The sequence below is a fragment of the Anomalospiza imberbis genome, chromosome 4 (genome assembly GCF_031753505.1).
Source record: "Anomalospiza imberbis isolate Cuckoo-Finch-1a 21T00152 chromosome 4, ASM3175350v1, whole genome shotgun sequence".
Classification (NCBI taxonomy): Eukaryota; Metazoa; Chordata; class Aves; order Passeriformes; family Viduidae; genus Anomalospiza; species Anomalospiza imberbis.
This window is the reverse complement of record NC_089684.1, coordinates 50741685-50757822: the sequence shown is the minus strand read 5'-3', so window position 1 is coordinate 50757822 and position 16138 is coordinate 50741685. Positions and strand designations below refer to the sequence as shown.

Here is a 16138-nt window from a genome sequence, read left to right as displayed (position 1 = left end):
ACTCCTTGGAGAGATGAAAATTGCATTCTTAAGTCTTCTCAGGACAGCACTTGTCTCTGATTTCTCTTAACTGTGGGGCTGTTGAATAAGAGGTGGAGCCAAGAGCATCACCAAGTGCTTTGTTGAAAGGCAGCGGTCTCCTCCTTTGGAGAGAATGTGTGTTTGCACAGAAAAAGGCACATAAGCCCAGGGGTTTCAGACATGAACTTTACAAGCCCTGTCAGATAGCTTAAGATTTTCCTGCATGTCAGAGCTAAGTATAAAGTGTGGGGTGATAAGATGATGTTGATAGTGCCACGTAGATCACCTCACATAATCATAGTGGCAAATTTTGCCAGTCAGTAACTTCTTGCAAAGTCCTTGTACTTTGAAGCCTCTCTGCAGTCATCTGTTTCTGTTCTTCTGAATCTGCAGAACACTGAAAGTGGTTAGTTATAGCAGTTAGTGGCTGAGGCACTGCCCTGCAGGCTCTGGGAAGTTGCCCACTCATGCTTCATGTTCGGAACATTTCATTTTCTTCTGGAAGAGCTGCTACTGAGAATTTACATTTGGCCGTTAATTTTCATGGAAATAAATGATGTTTCACTCCACATTTGCTGGAGGAAGTCCCAAGTTCCTCTGATGACTAAAAAAGAAGTTTCAAGCCCTGCATTTCATATGTGTGGGTGTGCTTCTTACAGCTTTGTATTTCTCATTTGTGCCACAGAGACAAACTTCATTGATCTCATTTTGCTGTACCAGATAATAAATGTCAGAGCAAGAAGCAGCTTCAATGTTTCTCACCTTTTTGCTATTCTTTAACAGCAGTTTCTGTGGTGAAGTATTTGATGCTGTAAGAACCATTGATTACAGGCTTAATATGTCTGCTGTATAATTCCAGAATTTGTAGCTTTGTAGCTAGTGATGTACTAGAAAGCTTCAGTTTGTACTTTCAAGAAACACATGCTTGGCTCTGTCAAAATTCATCTTTAAACAAGGGAGAAAATACTTCCTGTGTTTTTGAAGTGCCATTTTTGGCTCATGTGGTGAAGGCACTGGTGAAGTGGAACAACAAGGCCTTTGACCTTTCTTTCTTGGAGATGGTTTCTCTGCTACAAAATATCCTGGAGGTTAATGGGCTCAAGGCCATCTTGTCTCCTGCTTTTTACCTTTTCCTGTACTCAGTAGCTGTTCACTAAAATATTTGAATTTGCTGGTAAACAGGTAGGCATGATAAGTCAGGCAGTACAGGTAATGTTAGGTTTTCAAACTGTACTTGATGTCACCTAGTTTTATGTTTTCTTTACAGGAGTTTAAAAAAGTAGAGGTATTGGGAAAAGTTTTTTTTATATCTATGATTAGACTGATGATGTTAAGACTGGGAGTACATCATTATAAGTTCTGTAGATTTTTGATGCAGTGATGTCACTAATAAGCTTTTGGTGGCATAGTTAAAATAGAAAAAATCACCATCTATACAGGTGATAATGCTTTACTGTGACCTGATGAGACTAGGGAGTTTTTCTCCTACTTCTTTGAACTGTTAGTTCAGCTTCCAATAATTGGATTTATTGATTGGGAAGTCATTGGTAACACATCACTGAAGAGCTTAATTTTGCATTTGTATAAGCAGTTACATAGAACCTGCCATCACAAAGGATGCAGAGTCCTCTCCCAAACAGAGCTTTATACTTTGGAATAGGTTCAAGTACAAAAACATTTGCACTGAGCTGTTGCAGAACATCTAGGAATTGAAAGCAAGAGTATTGTAACAAATGTGGTGGTAGAGAGAAGTAGGTAGTTAAGTGTCCTAATCTGTGTTTCATGGAGACACTAGTATTACAAAATTTTTGCCATTGGATGAACTTCTTGCTTTATCTTCCCATCTTTATCTTATGTGTTTTTGTGTTTAGTAAATATGGTACCAGAACAAATATCTGCCAGTGTGACTCCTGTATCTCATGGCAGTGCAATTCAGCTAGACCTGCTCCTTAGTGTACAGGTGCATCAAATTTTTGTTTTGGTAGTTTTATCTTAAGTACATTATGCAGTGTTGTTGGAAACTGTCAGCACTATCAGTTCTTTTGCCCAAGTAAGTCAGTTGTTTCTTTATTTAAAACTTCTTTCATTCCTTCCTTATGTGCTATTTCTTATCTCAAAACTGTTGCAAAGAGCTTGACAAAAGAGGAGAATGTTTTTATTAAAAATAATGCCCAACCATAACATTTGCTTTGAAAAGCTTTGTGTGTGTTTGTTTTTTTCTCACAGATCAGGGAAACTGGTGAAAGACCCAGTAATGAGGAGATCTTAAGGTTCTCTAAACTGTTTGAAGATGAGTTGACGCTGGACAATCTGACCAGGCCTCAGCTGGTGGCACTTTGTAAATTGTTGGAACTTCAGTCAATTGGGACAAATAACTTTCTCCGCTTCCAGCTGACAATGAGGTTGAGGAGCATAAAAGCAGATGACAAGGTGAGTCATTCTGAATAGGCACTGGGTAATAATTTTGACACATAACAGTAAAGAGTGTGTGTGGATATATGTATGTTTGTTTTTCTAGGCATTTTCCTTTTTTGTTTAATTGTTTTGATTTTGAGAACTTTGAACAAAAAGGCTTGAAGAGCTTAAAATCAGACACATCCTTATTTGTTAAGAAAAAACTGATCTTTTTTTAATCTACCATTAATTGAAATGAAAAGAATTATGTCACAAAGAAAACCATTTCTATGAAACTATAATTTGTAAGGGAGCTGATAGAAGTATTAGCTTAGGGGTTGGCTGACCCTCCTGGAGCTGTGGGAGCAGCCGAGGCTGTTTTGTGTTAGCGCAGCAGCCTCTAGTGGCTGTTTTAACACGTGGCTGTGCAGTGCTGGTGGTGCCTCTGTTTTGAGCTCTAACACAGTCAGATTTCCTTTCCATTGTGCAGATGATTGCTGAAGAGGGAGTTGATACCCTGACTGTGAAAGAACTGCAGGCAGCTTGTCGTGCCCGAGGGATGAGAGCTCTTGGTGTGACAGAGGAGCGTCTCAAGGAACAGCTTAAACAGGTACGGTTTTGCAAGACTGATTTTGCAGCCCTAATTCCAGTTGTTAGCTCTGATGCTCTGGTTTTTGTCCTGAATCCAAGAAGTCATTTTGATTCTGTTCTCGTTAAAGGCTTGGTTAAAACAGTCTTTCTTCCTAATAAGCTTTTGTCACATGTACTTTGTAAGTATGTAGTAGCTGTGGGTTGCTGCCTTTTGACCATGATGTTTTGATGATGCAGATAGATACTTTAACATATCCAAAATGTGTTTGCAATTTTGAAAGTTTCTCTTGTCAGTTTTTATCTTGCTCAAAGGAAGTTTTAACCTAGTAGATCAGTTGTCTCTTGGTGTTGCCTGGTTTAGAGGAAGGTCTGTTGGAACATGTCTAGAGGAGGCCACGAAGTTCATTACAGGGGCCCGGAGCACCTCTGTTATGAAGATGGACTGAGAGAGTTGGGGTTGTTCAGCCTGGAGAAGAGAAAGCTCCAGGGACATCTTATAGCACCTTCAGTACCTAAAGGGGGCTTGCAGGAAAGCTGGAGAGGGAGTTTTCACAAGGACATGTAGTGATAGGACAAGGGGGAATGGCCTTAAGCTGAAGGTGGGCAGGTTTAGATTAGATATTACGAAGAAATTCTTTTCTGTGAGGGTGGTGAGAGAGACACTGGCACAGGTTGCCCAGAGATGTGGACTCCCCATCCCTGGAGATGTTGAAGGCCAGGTTGAATGGAGCTCTGAGTAACAGTTCAGTGGAAGGTGTCCCTGCCCATGGCAGGGAGTTGGAACTAGATGGACGATATTTAACCCAACCCAAATGGTTCTGTGATTTCAAGATGCATGGAAAACAAACCACTTGTTCAAATATTCATTCAATATTTCTTGAAACACTTCTTCAAATAAAATACATCTTCCTATATTTCATTGCAATGGCTGTAATTCTTAGTTGGTTTTAGTCTGTCGTTCCTGTGTTAGGATATTGACTAATAAGTAGCGGTAAAAGAAATTGTATTTATTTTTGCTTGATTTTATTTGTAAAATAGAATAAAACATTCATAAATTAAAGACTTGTTTTTTTGTATTGCACTTAACAGTGGTTAGATCTGCACCTGAACCAGGAGATTCCTACTTCGTTGCTTATTTTATCCAGAGCCATGTATCTTCCAGATACCCTTTCTCCAGCTGATCAGCTCAAAACAACCCTTCAGACACTACCAGACAGTGTTGTAAGTATTGATGGACATAGTGTGTAACTAACTTTCAGTGTCATGACTGAAAATCCATCCAGACAAGTAGATGTTTTTCTCAATTCCTTGCTTTTCCTTGAAAAACTAAATCATAGATAGGTTTATTTGAGTGACCTTCAAACACACAGAAGTTGTGTTGTACGTGGAGAGATATGAGGATAAAGCAAATACAGGGCACTATTGGATTACATGACAGCAGACAGTAATAGCATAAGAAGATTTAGAATACACCTTTCACATACAAAAAAAAAAAAGCGAATGCTTTGGGCCATAGAAAGACAGTAATACTTAAAAATACATGATGTTATGCAGAAAGAGAAATTATCAGAGTAGATTGTTGGTAGTCTTGAGAGAGAATGAAGAACATGTATTATTTCAGGGTGAAAAGTTCATGTTTCCACCAAAACTGAAAACTTTCTCAAGAAAGAGGGTCATCTTTTTCTGAGAAATGCAAAAATAGGGTAACATTTGGGAGCTTTGACTTTATTCATTAGCATACCTTTACTACCTATGTCAATCAGGATATCTAAACTTACCTTATACAGCCATACCTGTATGTAGATATACACACTTCTATTTTACTACTTTTGTTATTTTTAGGCCAAAGAGGCTCAAGTGAAAGTGGCAGAAGTTGAAGGTGAAAAAATAGATAACAAAGTGCGGCTGGAAGCAACACTTCAGGAAGAAGAAGCCATCAGAAAAGAAAATGAAGAAAAGAAAATGTCTGAAGCTGCAGAGAAGGTCAAAGAAACCCTTGAAATTGCAGCCATGGTAAGTTCTGCTCACAACTACTGAGGAGTAAATGTCAAGTGATGTGAAAACTAGCAAGTTATGAGTTATTGCCTCTGCTCTGGGTATTGTCTGCAAGAAACTGGACTTTAAATCCACGTATGGAAGATGTGAGAGAATGTTTAAACTGCCTGCAACACAAAAGTTTACTATAAAATGTTGGCTCAGTTATCTTTGATTTCTCTTCCTTCTTAATTAAAGCAGTAAGAGAAGGCTTCTTTTTCTGTAGTAATGGTGGTGGTTTTGTTTGGGGTTTTTTTGTTTAATTTTCTGCACCCCACATTTTAAATGTGCTTATCTTTGGCTCTTTCTATTTGTCATTAACCTGATAATGTTGCTTTATAATATTTGACTATAAAAGATGCTGGCCTCCTTCATTAGTCAATTAAGCCTCAAGAGCTCACAGAAGTATTTTTTTAAATACAAGTGGGTATGTTAATGTGAAACCACTTACTATGTTGCAGTTTCTTAACCTCTTATAAAAATGTGTGTTTCTACTTTAGCAACTATTTCTATTTTGACAACTGATGCTAATATATCTAATGTTTTGTTTTTTTAAATGCAACCTAATGAGGTGTTTTAAATTTAGAAAGCAGCAGAACCAGCAGCAGACCTTGAAGCAACTGCTCTGCAAGCTAAAAAAAGCCAGGTGGTGATGGATACTGAACCAGAACTGGCACGGGCAGCTGCAGCAGTGCACTCAGAGGCACTGATAGATACAGCACCAGTGCTGGAAGGCATTAAGGTAAACCACACATTTTCATACTTTTGAATGTAAAGATTCAGAGCATTCATGTGAGAACCATGATAAATTGCTTGTCTGCCCTTCACTTTTAACCCTCTCACCACATTCTGTCAGTTAAAAGCAACCATTTAGTGGATTGGAAATTCACCAAAGCAGAAGCTGAAGTCAAGAACAAAACATCTCAGAGCATCTCCTCTATCTATCTGCATTATTGAAATTAATATACCTGTTTTGGGGGGCATTTGCACTGTCTGTAGATGGAATGGGCCTGTGCATATTTTGTTCTCAGCTTTTCAAGAGACAGGTGTACTTGACAACCTATGTGTGTTCATCCTCATTCTCACAAAGTTTGTTGAAGATAACTTTTCTACAGCTCAACTTTCCAAACTTTACTTTTTTTTGGGTGTAGTTTATCTTTTCCCATACATAGTGAATTGTTTCTCAGTTGTTTTAATTGCTTAGCCCAATAATGAAGTTAAACATTCTTAAATGAAATGATCGGGTATGGAATTTCAAAATCTCACATTTCAATCACATTAGCTGAACTTACTACTGGTGCACTTCAGAAAACAGTACCATAGCAAATTAACTGCCTTGCCATTTAAAATCTTTGTATTAGCCTCAAAATCACTATGTGATAGTAATGATTCCAAACATGTAAAAAGAATCTTGAGGGGTTTTTTTCTGCCAGAAGACTGAAAATCTTGCAGGAAGATCACAAATGTGCCTTTCACTAATTTGTCTGTTTTCTGTTACAGGGTGAGGAAATCACCAAGGAGGAGATTGATGTGCTGAGTGATGCTTGTACCAAGCTACAGGAACAGAAAAAATCACTAACAAAGGAAAAGGAGGAGCTTGAGGAATTGAAGGATGATATCCAGGAGTATAATGAGGTGAAGAATGGGGCATGGAAGTTCTTTTTCTGTTCATGTTTAGTTTTAGCAGAAGTGATCCACAAGTTTAAAGATTATATTTCTTGGTTGTCTGTTAGTCTGAAGTTAGAAGCTGAGTGAATGAACTTTGTATGTGACAATGCAGAGCCTCATTTGTGTAACATGTTCAAAGCCTAATTGTTAGCCTAATTGTTATCACTAGAGTAGTTCCCAGCAGATGAGATTCCAGCTCTTGTTCCCAGGGGACTGGGGTAACAGGAGCTGACTGACTGCTGCATGCTGCAGTTCTTTCTTAGCAAGTGTAGATGTCAGTATTACAGAAATTTCCAAGATAAGTAAAATTAACCTTATCCAGTCTTATGAAAGGTGTGGAAAATAACATTTAAGGGGTGCATGAAAAAGGCAGCAGTGTTAAAATTTATTGTTCTAATTCCATCTGGCTCTGTATGTCTCTGCACTTGTATTTCATCTACAAATGGCTCCTGTCTTGAAGTGCTGCTTGAAGTCAGTAGTGTCTGTTATTGCAAATTCACACCAGCAAAAGCTTTTCTCTCTCTTGACCATTTCTTCTAGGATTTGCAAGAGATAAAGGAACTTTCTAAAACTGGTGAGGAAGAGGCAGTGGAAGAGTCAAAGGCAAGCAAGCGACTGACGAAGAGAGTGAACCGAATGATTGGTCAGATAGACAAAATTATTGTAGAATTAGAAACCAGTCAAAAGACAGCAGATGCAAAGCTGGATGGTGAGGATACTCCTGCTGGGTAAGTGACCTGGGAGCATTGGATGTGTCTCTGGCTGTTCATCTTCACTCTTGCTTTTATCTGATGTGTGGTTAGAAAAGAATTGGTGAATAACTTGTTTAGAATTTAGATAATTGATTTAAAAAAATAAAATTAACAAAATTGTTCTGCAGATTTTCTCTCTTCTAAGGCTAACTGTGGTTGAACTGATGAAGGAAAAAAGGATGTATAATTCCCCAGATCCTGAGGGTGTTCTAAAAGTCAAAGTGTTGATTAGAATTTTACCATCTCGCCCATGTCTCTGGCACTAACAGGATTACAGGTGAAATCATCATCTTAGTCATGCTCCTCACACAGTAATTTTGCCCTGTGCCATTGACTAAAAAGGTGCACAACAGTATGAGGATGTCCATATTTGTTATTTAGTAACAAAGATGTTAGTGAGGAAAAACAAATTGCAAAGGTCTATAGTGTCTTGAGACAAGTGAGAAAATGTGACTAATGGAAGTGAGATCATTTTACACACTCCCTTTCCAAGAGATTTACTTCATTTCAAATTTTAACACAGAGATTTTCAATTAAAGATCTTTCCTGATAGTTTCATTACAAAATTAATTTATCGACACTTACCCAGGTCTTAATATTATTGGAGAGTCTTTCAGGTAATCCTGTGTTAAATGGTCATAGACTGCTTGTTGCACACACTGAAATACCTGGAAACTGTGACACAAACTCTCATAGTTTGTGATCATGAATGCTGTATTAATCTGGTTTGCACTTGAACCATTTTGTGTGATTCATTAAGAGAGCATGCCGCTCCCAAAGAGCATAACTAAACACAAATAGGCATTCTGCTTTTGTTGCTTCTGAGCTCTGTGTTTTCCAGTCCCCAGGGCAAACGGTCATTTGTTGCAGATTTTGTGCAATAAGGCAGCCATATGAATGGTGCTACAGAGAAGTTGTTGATCAAAACCATCTGAATTTGTAAACTAACAATACAATGCAGAATCTGCTGGTACTGAATGTAATTATACTTTGTAATGGATGGTTTTCTGGATAATTTTGTAGGTGATTGTGGATGATTGAAAATTACTAATTTAAATATTGCTTAGTTGTCAAAGGTTTGTCTTTTAACCTTCAGGGTGGTGCAGTCATTATCAAGCCATGTCCAGGACATTTAGCAGCAGCATGAAAAATGTTCCTTGCAAAAAAGTCTGTCTGTGCCCAGAAGAGCTGGGACTAAATGATAAAGCCCTTCTGTTTAGTATATATTGGTTTTAGGTTGCAGCAGACAACTTGAATGTCATGAGATCAGTGAGCAGAGAGTAACATCTGAAACCTGCTAGTCCTTCCTTCCCCAGAGTCTGGTCCTTGTCAGGAGCAAGTGAAGCTGATTTAACAAAACAGCTCAATTGCTCAAGTGATTAGTTCTCAGCTCTTGTTTTCCTGTGACTCATTGATTTTCTGTCAGCCAGCCTCTATATGTAAAAGGATGCCAGAAACATGGCACTATATCTTTGGTAAATGGAGAGTGAAGGGACAAAAGGCATTAGATACACAGTCTGGGAGGCACAGAAAATTTTATTTCAAATCCTTCTGGGTTCTTGTATTTGTTCAGTATAACATGTGGAAACTAAAAACATGAGATTTGATGGTAAGATAAAAAACTGCTTTCTGATCAGTAACTCCTTTTTAGTTTTTTGCATTCTGTTCAGGATTATAAATAATTAATTAATAATTTTACAAGCATCCTGCAGTGTAGTAGCTTCCAGTACTGCCTTTTGTCAACCTTGTTCCTTTGGAGTAACTGCTTGTCATGTAGAGTTTGTGCTTTCTCTTCAGGAAGAATCTCATCAGCATTGCTGAGCTAATTAATGCAATGAAACAAATTCAGAAGATTCCAGAGGAGAAGCTAACAAGAATTGCAGAGGCACTAGATGAAAACAAGGATGGCCAAGTTGATATAGATAATGTTGTTAAGGTAAGTTAAGGGACTTCTTAAAGAAAATAAGGCTAAACATCCTTCAAACATTGCACCTGTTTGGGCATAAATTCATAGTGCAGTCTTTTGCAAGGGTCTTTTACTTGATGCCAGTGAGATTTTTGGTATGTATTGTAAATAGATCTTACATAACAGCGTCTTGAGAATCTGTATGTCTGTTGTTTTTTTTTTTTTTTTTTTTTGGGGGGGGTGGAGGCGGGGGAATCCATGTCCATTACTACTTTACCTTTAAAGCTCTAGGGTTTTCTGTATGTCTCTGTCAAGTTCTGTAAAATATAGTAATTTTGTTATTACTTATAAATGGGAGGGAGTAGAACTACCACTGTTATGGAAAGTCTTGACATAACATCCATAGATATATTTCATATCAATACAAAATAGTAGCTTCTCTTGCCTATTTGTATACTTTAGATGTTTCACTGAGATCTGTATTTCCTGTGCTTGAAAGACAACAAGTTGTTTGTTGCCTGATTTGTCCTGTTGTCTCATTTTGCTGAACATTCTCAGGTTTTCTCTCCTTTTCACCTTCATTTTCTTGTTTCTTTTTCACTTGGTAAATTTAGATTTGTACTGAAACTTACTTCCCTCAAGTCATTTTGCTACTGGACACAGAAATAGCATTTAAACTCTGGCCAGCTAGAAAATACAGTATCAGCCTTTTGAAACACATTTTTCCTCTCTACTGCCCCAGTGGTGATTATCTTCCCTGTTGCTCTAAACAGCCGTTGCACATTTAGCAACACAGATAAAATGTACTTGTAAATTCTGCATATATTGCACAATAAGTCTAGGAACTTGAGGAGATATGCCAAGAATACATTTGTACAAAAAGCTATTCAAAGGAATTTGGAATAATTTACTAGACTATTTTTTTCATTTGCTTTTTGAAAAGCCCACCCCCTCTACTTTTAAGTTTTTCTGAATTTGTGCCTGAGTGGTACAGTAGGTCTTCTTAAATAAAATAAATATAAAATTAAGCATATAAATTACTGTCTTAAATACTTTTTCAACAGGTACCGAATCTCAGCTTTCCATTGAAATAGATAAAATAAATGGGTCTGTTTTACTAATGCTTTAAAATATCTTTGTGTGCTGCATGCACAAAAGTCAAAAGTTCTAAGTGTTTTAGTTTACATTTTAGGGTTTTTTTTAGTACTCTGGATGTGTTTGATGTAGTGGTTGTGGTTTGAATATGTCTTCCATGTAAGAAAAAAATGCTGTTTTTCTTGAACATGAGAACTGAATACTTTTGTTGTCTTAACAAAATTTATTATAGGAAAATACCTCCATCATGTAAAACCTAAATGCACTCTGAATTTCATTTGATGTTCATGTAGGTTGTAGAATTGATTGACAAAGAAGATATTGATATTGGCACCAGCCAGGTTGCTGAGATTATGTCACTGCTTCAAAAAGAAGAAAAACTGGAGGAAAAAGAGAAAGCAAAGGAAAAGCATGATAAGGAAGCTGCAGAAGCAAAGAATTAAGCTTCAGAATCTGAAGCTAATCGCAGTTGTAACCAAAATCTTGTATATCTTTCTGTGTCTAATGGCTACATATTACTTGAGCTTTGTGATTATGGGAAGTGTTTTGAGCTGATTCTGGTAATAAATGGTAGATAAGTTTTCTGACATATGGAATGAAATTTCCGTTCGTCAAAGAAGTGATTCAGTGTCATTCCATACTGATGAAAACAGAATAGGCTTCTGTAGCAGTGCTCCTGCCCACAAAAACATGTATTTGCACTCATTGTTGTGGTACAGTGATCCATTAAACTTGGAAGTTTGCTGTATAAATTAAGTGTATCTATCATGGAGAAATGTTTCCCATTTATTTTCTTCCATCATTACAAAGGGCCCAACCTTGCTCTTCTTCTTCTTTTTAGCTTTTTCAAAATTTAATACAATCTTTCTGTTCCATCACAGTATTACACATTTTCTAATCTGCTAGTGAAGATTCCGTGGCTTCAGTAGTAGCTCTGTAGATTTAGGGGTTTTAAGCTAAATATCACTAAGGTGTTGCCTCACTGACAGAGAATGTGGCATTCTGATAATTTTTATGAATTCATAGTTATTATTATTTTCTGTTGAAGGGAAAAATCAGATTTATTTTTCCCTAGAATGGAAACTTGGCATGAAGTTTGCTACTTATGGGTGCCTTAAATTTTGTAGGACTAGAGAGTAGAGTATGTTGCTTCTACTCAAAACTCCATGAATTATTAAACCATTGGAATCACAGGAGCCTTTAAAATAGTTTCAGAACACAATCTGTCACATGGGAAAGTGAATTAAAGTGTTTGAATAGCAGGATGAAAATAATCTAAAGGGGAAAATGTCAGTTGTGATCTTTTTGCATATATTTTAAAAAAATGTAGCTTATCTTTGTGTGCTTGATTTTCATCTCATAATTATTTACACCACAACTAGTTCTCTTACCTCTCAATTTTCATCTCAGGTATAAAGTCATTAACCAAGTATAGCCAGAGTACATAAATATGTTCATCTCATGGCTTTGCTTACTGTGCAGTCAACAAGTCATTTCTGGTATTGCCAGTGCTTTGATTACATTATTGGTTTATAGTCACTGTCTTTAAATGTGTGACTACATACTGGCAGTAGGTCAAGGTTTTCTCATTAATATTTCTTCTTAGCAGTAAATTTTAAAGTTTTAAAACTAAAATACTAACTCTGGGATGTTCCATAATTCATGGTAGCCTAAATTTTACACTTTTCTTGAAATCTATTACGAAATACATGTAGTGTGGCTTGAACCAGCAAGGTTGCGGTTTGGGGTTTTTATTCTGTTTTTATTTTGCACCCAGTATTATACAATGTACAACCATTCTTGATTTTGTGTACATTATAGAGAGCACATCTGACAATGGCACTGTACATGATGCTATTGAGGTGGGCAGTTAGTACTTAATGCTTTTACTAATAGTAGCATAATTTTGTAGAAAATACCAACTCCCAAGCATATTTCAGCATAATTCCATGTGTAGTATTTATCTAGATTGGCTAAATTATTTGTACAAACTTATTTGAAGTTAGTGGAACAAAAGAAGTTTTGACAGTCTCATGGCTTGCATGATATGGACCATTGTATTTAGTTGTTTCCAAAGCAATATGTACAGTGAGATGTACAGTTCTAGAAAAAGTCAGTGTCTAGTTCAACTCTTGAGTTCCTATTCTGTACAGTTTGCAAAGAAAGCTGCTTACAGCAAGATCCTCCTGAGAATTACTGTAATTGTATCTGAAGTGTGAAATTGCTGTGGTGAAGCTGAAATTTCAAATCAGTACAATCTTTATGGTTCATGTATCCCAAAACAAGGGGGCTGTTCTCTTCCTCTAAATTAAGATTACCTTGGAGATTTCAGCAAGGAAGTCACTTTGTAGATTTTTGAAGATCTGACTTCACTCTGTGCTTTTTTTTTTAGGCCAACGCTTGTGTTAGATGAAAATTCAAGAATAAAACTAATTTCACAAGAATACAATCTAGAAACTAATTTTTCCATTTTATAATTTACAGCTAGAATTTATGGGCTTTGAAGTACGCTCAATTTTTACAGTGGCATATCTTCAATTTTAAAACAATGTGTAATAATATTACTTGACATTCCTGAAATGTGGTAAAGATTCTCTAAAATTGCCTGCTACCTTTCATGGAATATCAAAAACCTCAGAATTGTATTCATTTGAATGCACGCAGATTTAAACCAGGGAAGTAGCAGAAAAAGCAGTTTTCAAATATTTATTGATTAAAGTTTTATAGAGCTTTAACTGTCCTGAAAGTAAATTGACTGATTGCAGTATTTGAGAGTTAAAAACACTTTGCTGTTCTGTGTTTACTGTTCACTTAAATTTTATGTGGACTAAATAAGAAGGGAGCCAAAAATAGCTGATTTTTTTGTTTGTTTTATGAAGAATATTCTGATTGAAGTAATTGGGATACATTTGGATTTGTATTAAATATGGCATATTGTGACATCTTTACAGATTACATAAAATTCTTTTAAATGCCAGTCAGAAATGCCAGCTTTTTGCTGTGACCTAAAGCAGTGACAGGACGTGCACACCAACCACAGAAAGGACTTTCATGGGGAATACCTTCCTTCTGTTGAAAGCAGGCAGACCCATGACAGCTGGACTTGAACAACACATGTTCTGCAAGCTTTAAAAGATTAGGAAGCCCTTGGTGATCCACTTTTACCCAACTTTGAACCTCCCAAGCAGCTCAGTACTGGTGATACAGGCAACTGCAGCAGAGTGGAATAGCTCCAGCTAATGTGTTTGGTTGCCTTTGGTGTTGACCAACAAACCAGAAGCTGCAGTACATTCAGAGAAGGATGAGTGTACAAGTGTACATTAACTGGTCAGAACTTATTCCTGAGTGAATATTTTATCAGGAGATGTAAATATTTCTTTAAATAATTTAAAGGACATGTGAGATTTCAATGACTTTGTGACTTACACAGGCAAAGCCTCTGAGCTCAGACTTAGGTGATTGGTAAGACCATTGATGGTTACAGATTCAAATAAATTTTGACTATTATAAACTATTCAGGGGGAAAATGTAAAACATGCAAAAAGCTTTTTTAAAAATCCATTTAGCAACAGGGAAGAGAAGTAGAGTAGGATGTGATTTCTTTTCCCCCTTCAAAACAAGCTTGTTATAGGAGCTGTTTTATTGAAAAACTTGTTTCTTTTTCATCTTAGCCCAAAAGATGGTTTTCACAGAGTTTTTCATCACTGACTACATACTGTGAGAGTCAATCTACCTGCAGGTTAAGTGCCAGAAATCTGGTTCAGTTGGATTTTGTCAGCAGGACTGAACGCAGGTAGAGATTATCTCTTGCCAGGATATACCTTACACTAACGTAGGCTTTGTCCAGGGGGAAAAAGTTACATCTTTTATACAACTCCAGAATACTTCTTGTAACTTTATATCTGCATACCTTGCTAATAATTTTAACTTTAGCTACTTCAGCATGTATTTAAATACTTTTAAATTGTTAATATCAAACAATTGGGTATACTTAATTAAAAGAATAATCCCATATTTTGTTCTTCGTATGTATTCCAAATTTTGCTTTTCAGTTGATGAATTTCAGGCTGTGTTATAAATTTAAGTTGAAAATCATTTGTCTGTGCTCTGAGCATACTGGTCCTGTGTTTGCCATAACTCAGTATAAAATTTTTATGTTAATTGGAGCTTGTGTCCTTTGTTTAGTTACAATAAAAGAATCATTTTGAAACCTAATCTCTCCATTATTTTTCTGTTGTTTTTGATTATTTAGTGTTAATTTATTGCTCCTCAGATGAGATGCCAGGCACAGGGCTGGATGCTGATGAGCTGTGTCCATGAAAGTAATCTCCTGTCTGCTTTAAAACAGGATTTGGGAACATGCAAATGCTGAATCTGCTCTCTAGTGTCAAGTGTTTCAACAGGTGGCTGAAGACAACCTTCTGCCTTGACATGCTTTTAAAATATTAATAAATAAGCAAGGTTGTGTTGCAAATTTTTCCTTCTTCTGCTTAAAGCCAAATACCAAATAAAAAGCTTTAAGAGTGGCAGAACTTGTTCCTTTTAAGCTTTTGCTTTAAGAATTTCCTTAAATGAGCCTTTAATTAGGGTGAATAGGTGTGGTGTGCAGCAGTGGTCAGTGACTAGCAGAGGAATTGGGGTTTGAGTTTGTGAATTAAATGTGGACATTGGCAAGTGTCCTTGATCATATTTACTGAACTCCGAAGAAGGAGGCTGACTTCTGGATTCACTGTTCTCTTTGCTGAGATATATTGGTTTTTACACTCTTTATTAATTTATATGACATGTTTATAGCAATTATGTTTAACTGTTAAAATCTAAGGGGAAAATGAGGACAGCTTGTAGATTGAGATAAGGCAGTTTAGTAAGGCAACAGCAAAAGTTTGTGCATGCACAAGCAAAGAGGAAAAAAAAAGAGATTTATTAGATTTATTCTCTACTCCCCATTACCAAGTGATGTTCAGCAGGTCTGGAGGTTGCTCTGGAAGGCAAACATTGTTAATAACAAATGTCCTTCCTCCCTCCTCCTTTCCTTGGTTTATAGCTGAGCTGACATTGTATGGTGTAGAATAATGGTATTTTCTTTGGTAATTTCTGCAGCCTCCCAGGACCTTGCCCACTCCCAGCCCATCGATGATGGGAATGTTGAGACAGCACTGGTGCTGTGCCAGCCCTGCTCAGCAGCAGCCGAAACATGGGTGTGTTATCAACACCTTTCCAGCTCGCAGGGCAAAGCACAGCACTGTGAGGGCTAGCTCAGCCAGACTCAGTGCAATTACAGACATGGATTTGTGCATTGTCTGCAAATATGCAGAGGGAATGGCAACTGCCTGCTCTAATGGCAGATAATGAACATATTGCTGTGACCTCACTGGATGGAATCTTATTTTGCACCAGGCTGGTGTTGCAGGCGGGCGGGAAACTGGTTGGGAAAACCTTCTGATTTCATGACATCACTGTCTGAAAAGGATTAATAAGGAAGTTTTATTGCAAACTATTTTGGTGAAATGTCATTTAGAGGGTGAACACATCTGCATAGTGGTGGTGAGAGATTGATGGCCTTGTGGTTGTTTCATCGACCTGAGGCTTGAGAAATCTGTGTTCAGTTAATGCCCAGTCTATCAATAATACATCACTTGACTCTTGTGCCACTGTAACATAAAACCTCCTTGACAGT

The 16138-nt window shown here is 37.1% G+C and overlaps 1 protein-coding gene across 2 annotated transcripts in view; it reads left to right on the top strand.

The window, feature by feature from the left end:
• LETM1 (leucine zipper and EF-hand containing transmembrane protein 1) overlaps nucleotides 1–14676 on the top strand; it is a 29196-nt gene extending 14520 nt beyond the window's left edge. For both annotated transcript variants that reach the window (XM_068188497.1, XM_068188498.1), the window contains exons 6-14: nucleotides 2248–2451; nucleotides 2906–3025; nucleotides 4096–4227; nucleotides 4849–5019; nucleotides 5627–5782; nucleotides 6541–6675; nucleotides 7249–7436; nucleotides 9258–9396; nucleotides 10755–14676. In XM_068188497.1, the coding sequence (XP_068044598.1) occupies nucleotides 2248–2451; nucleotides 2906–3025; nucleotides 4096–4227; nucleotides 4849–5019; nucleotides 5627–5782; nucleotides 6541–6675; nucleotides 7249–7436; nucleotides 9258–9396; nucleotides 10755–10904 (1395 nt within the window). In that variant the 3' untranslated portion in view covers nucleotides 10905–14676. The remainder of the gene's footprint in view (nucleotides 1–2247; nucleotides 2452–2905; nucleotides 3026–4095; nucleotides 4228–4848; nucleotides 5020–5626; nucleotides 5783–6540; nucleotides 6676–7248; nucleotides 7437–9257; nucleotides 9397–10754) is intronic.
• Nucleotides 14677–16138: the final 1462 nt, after the last annotated feature.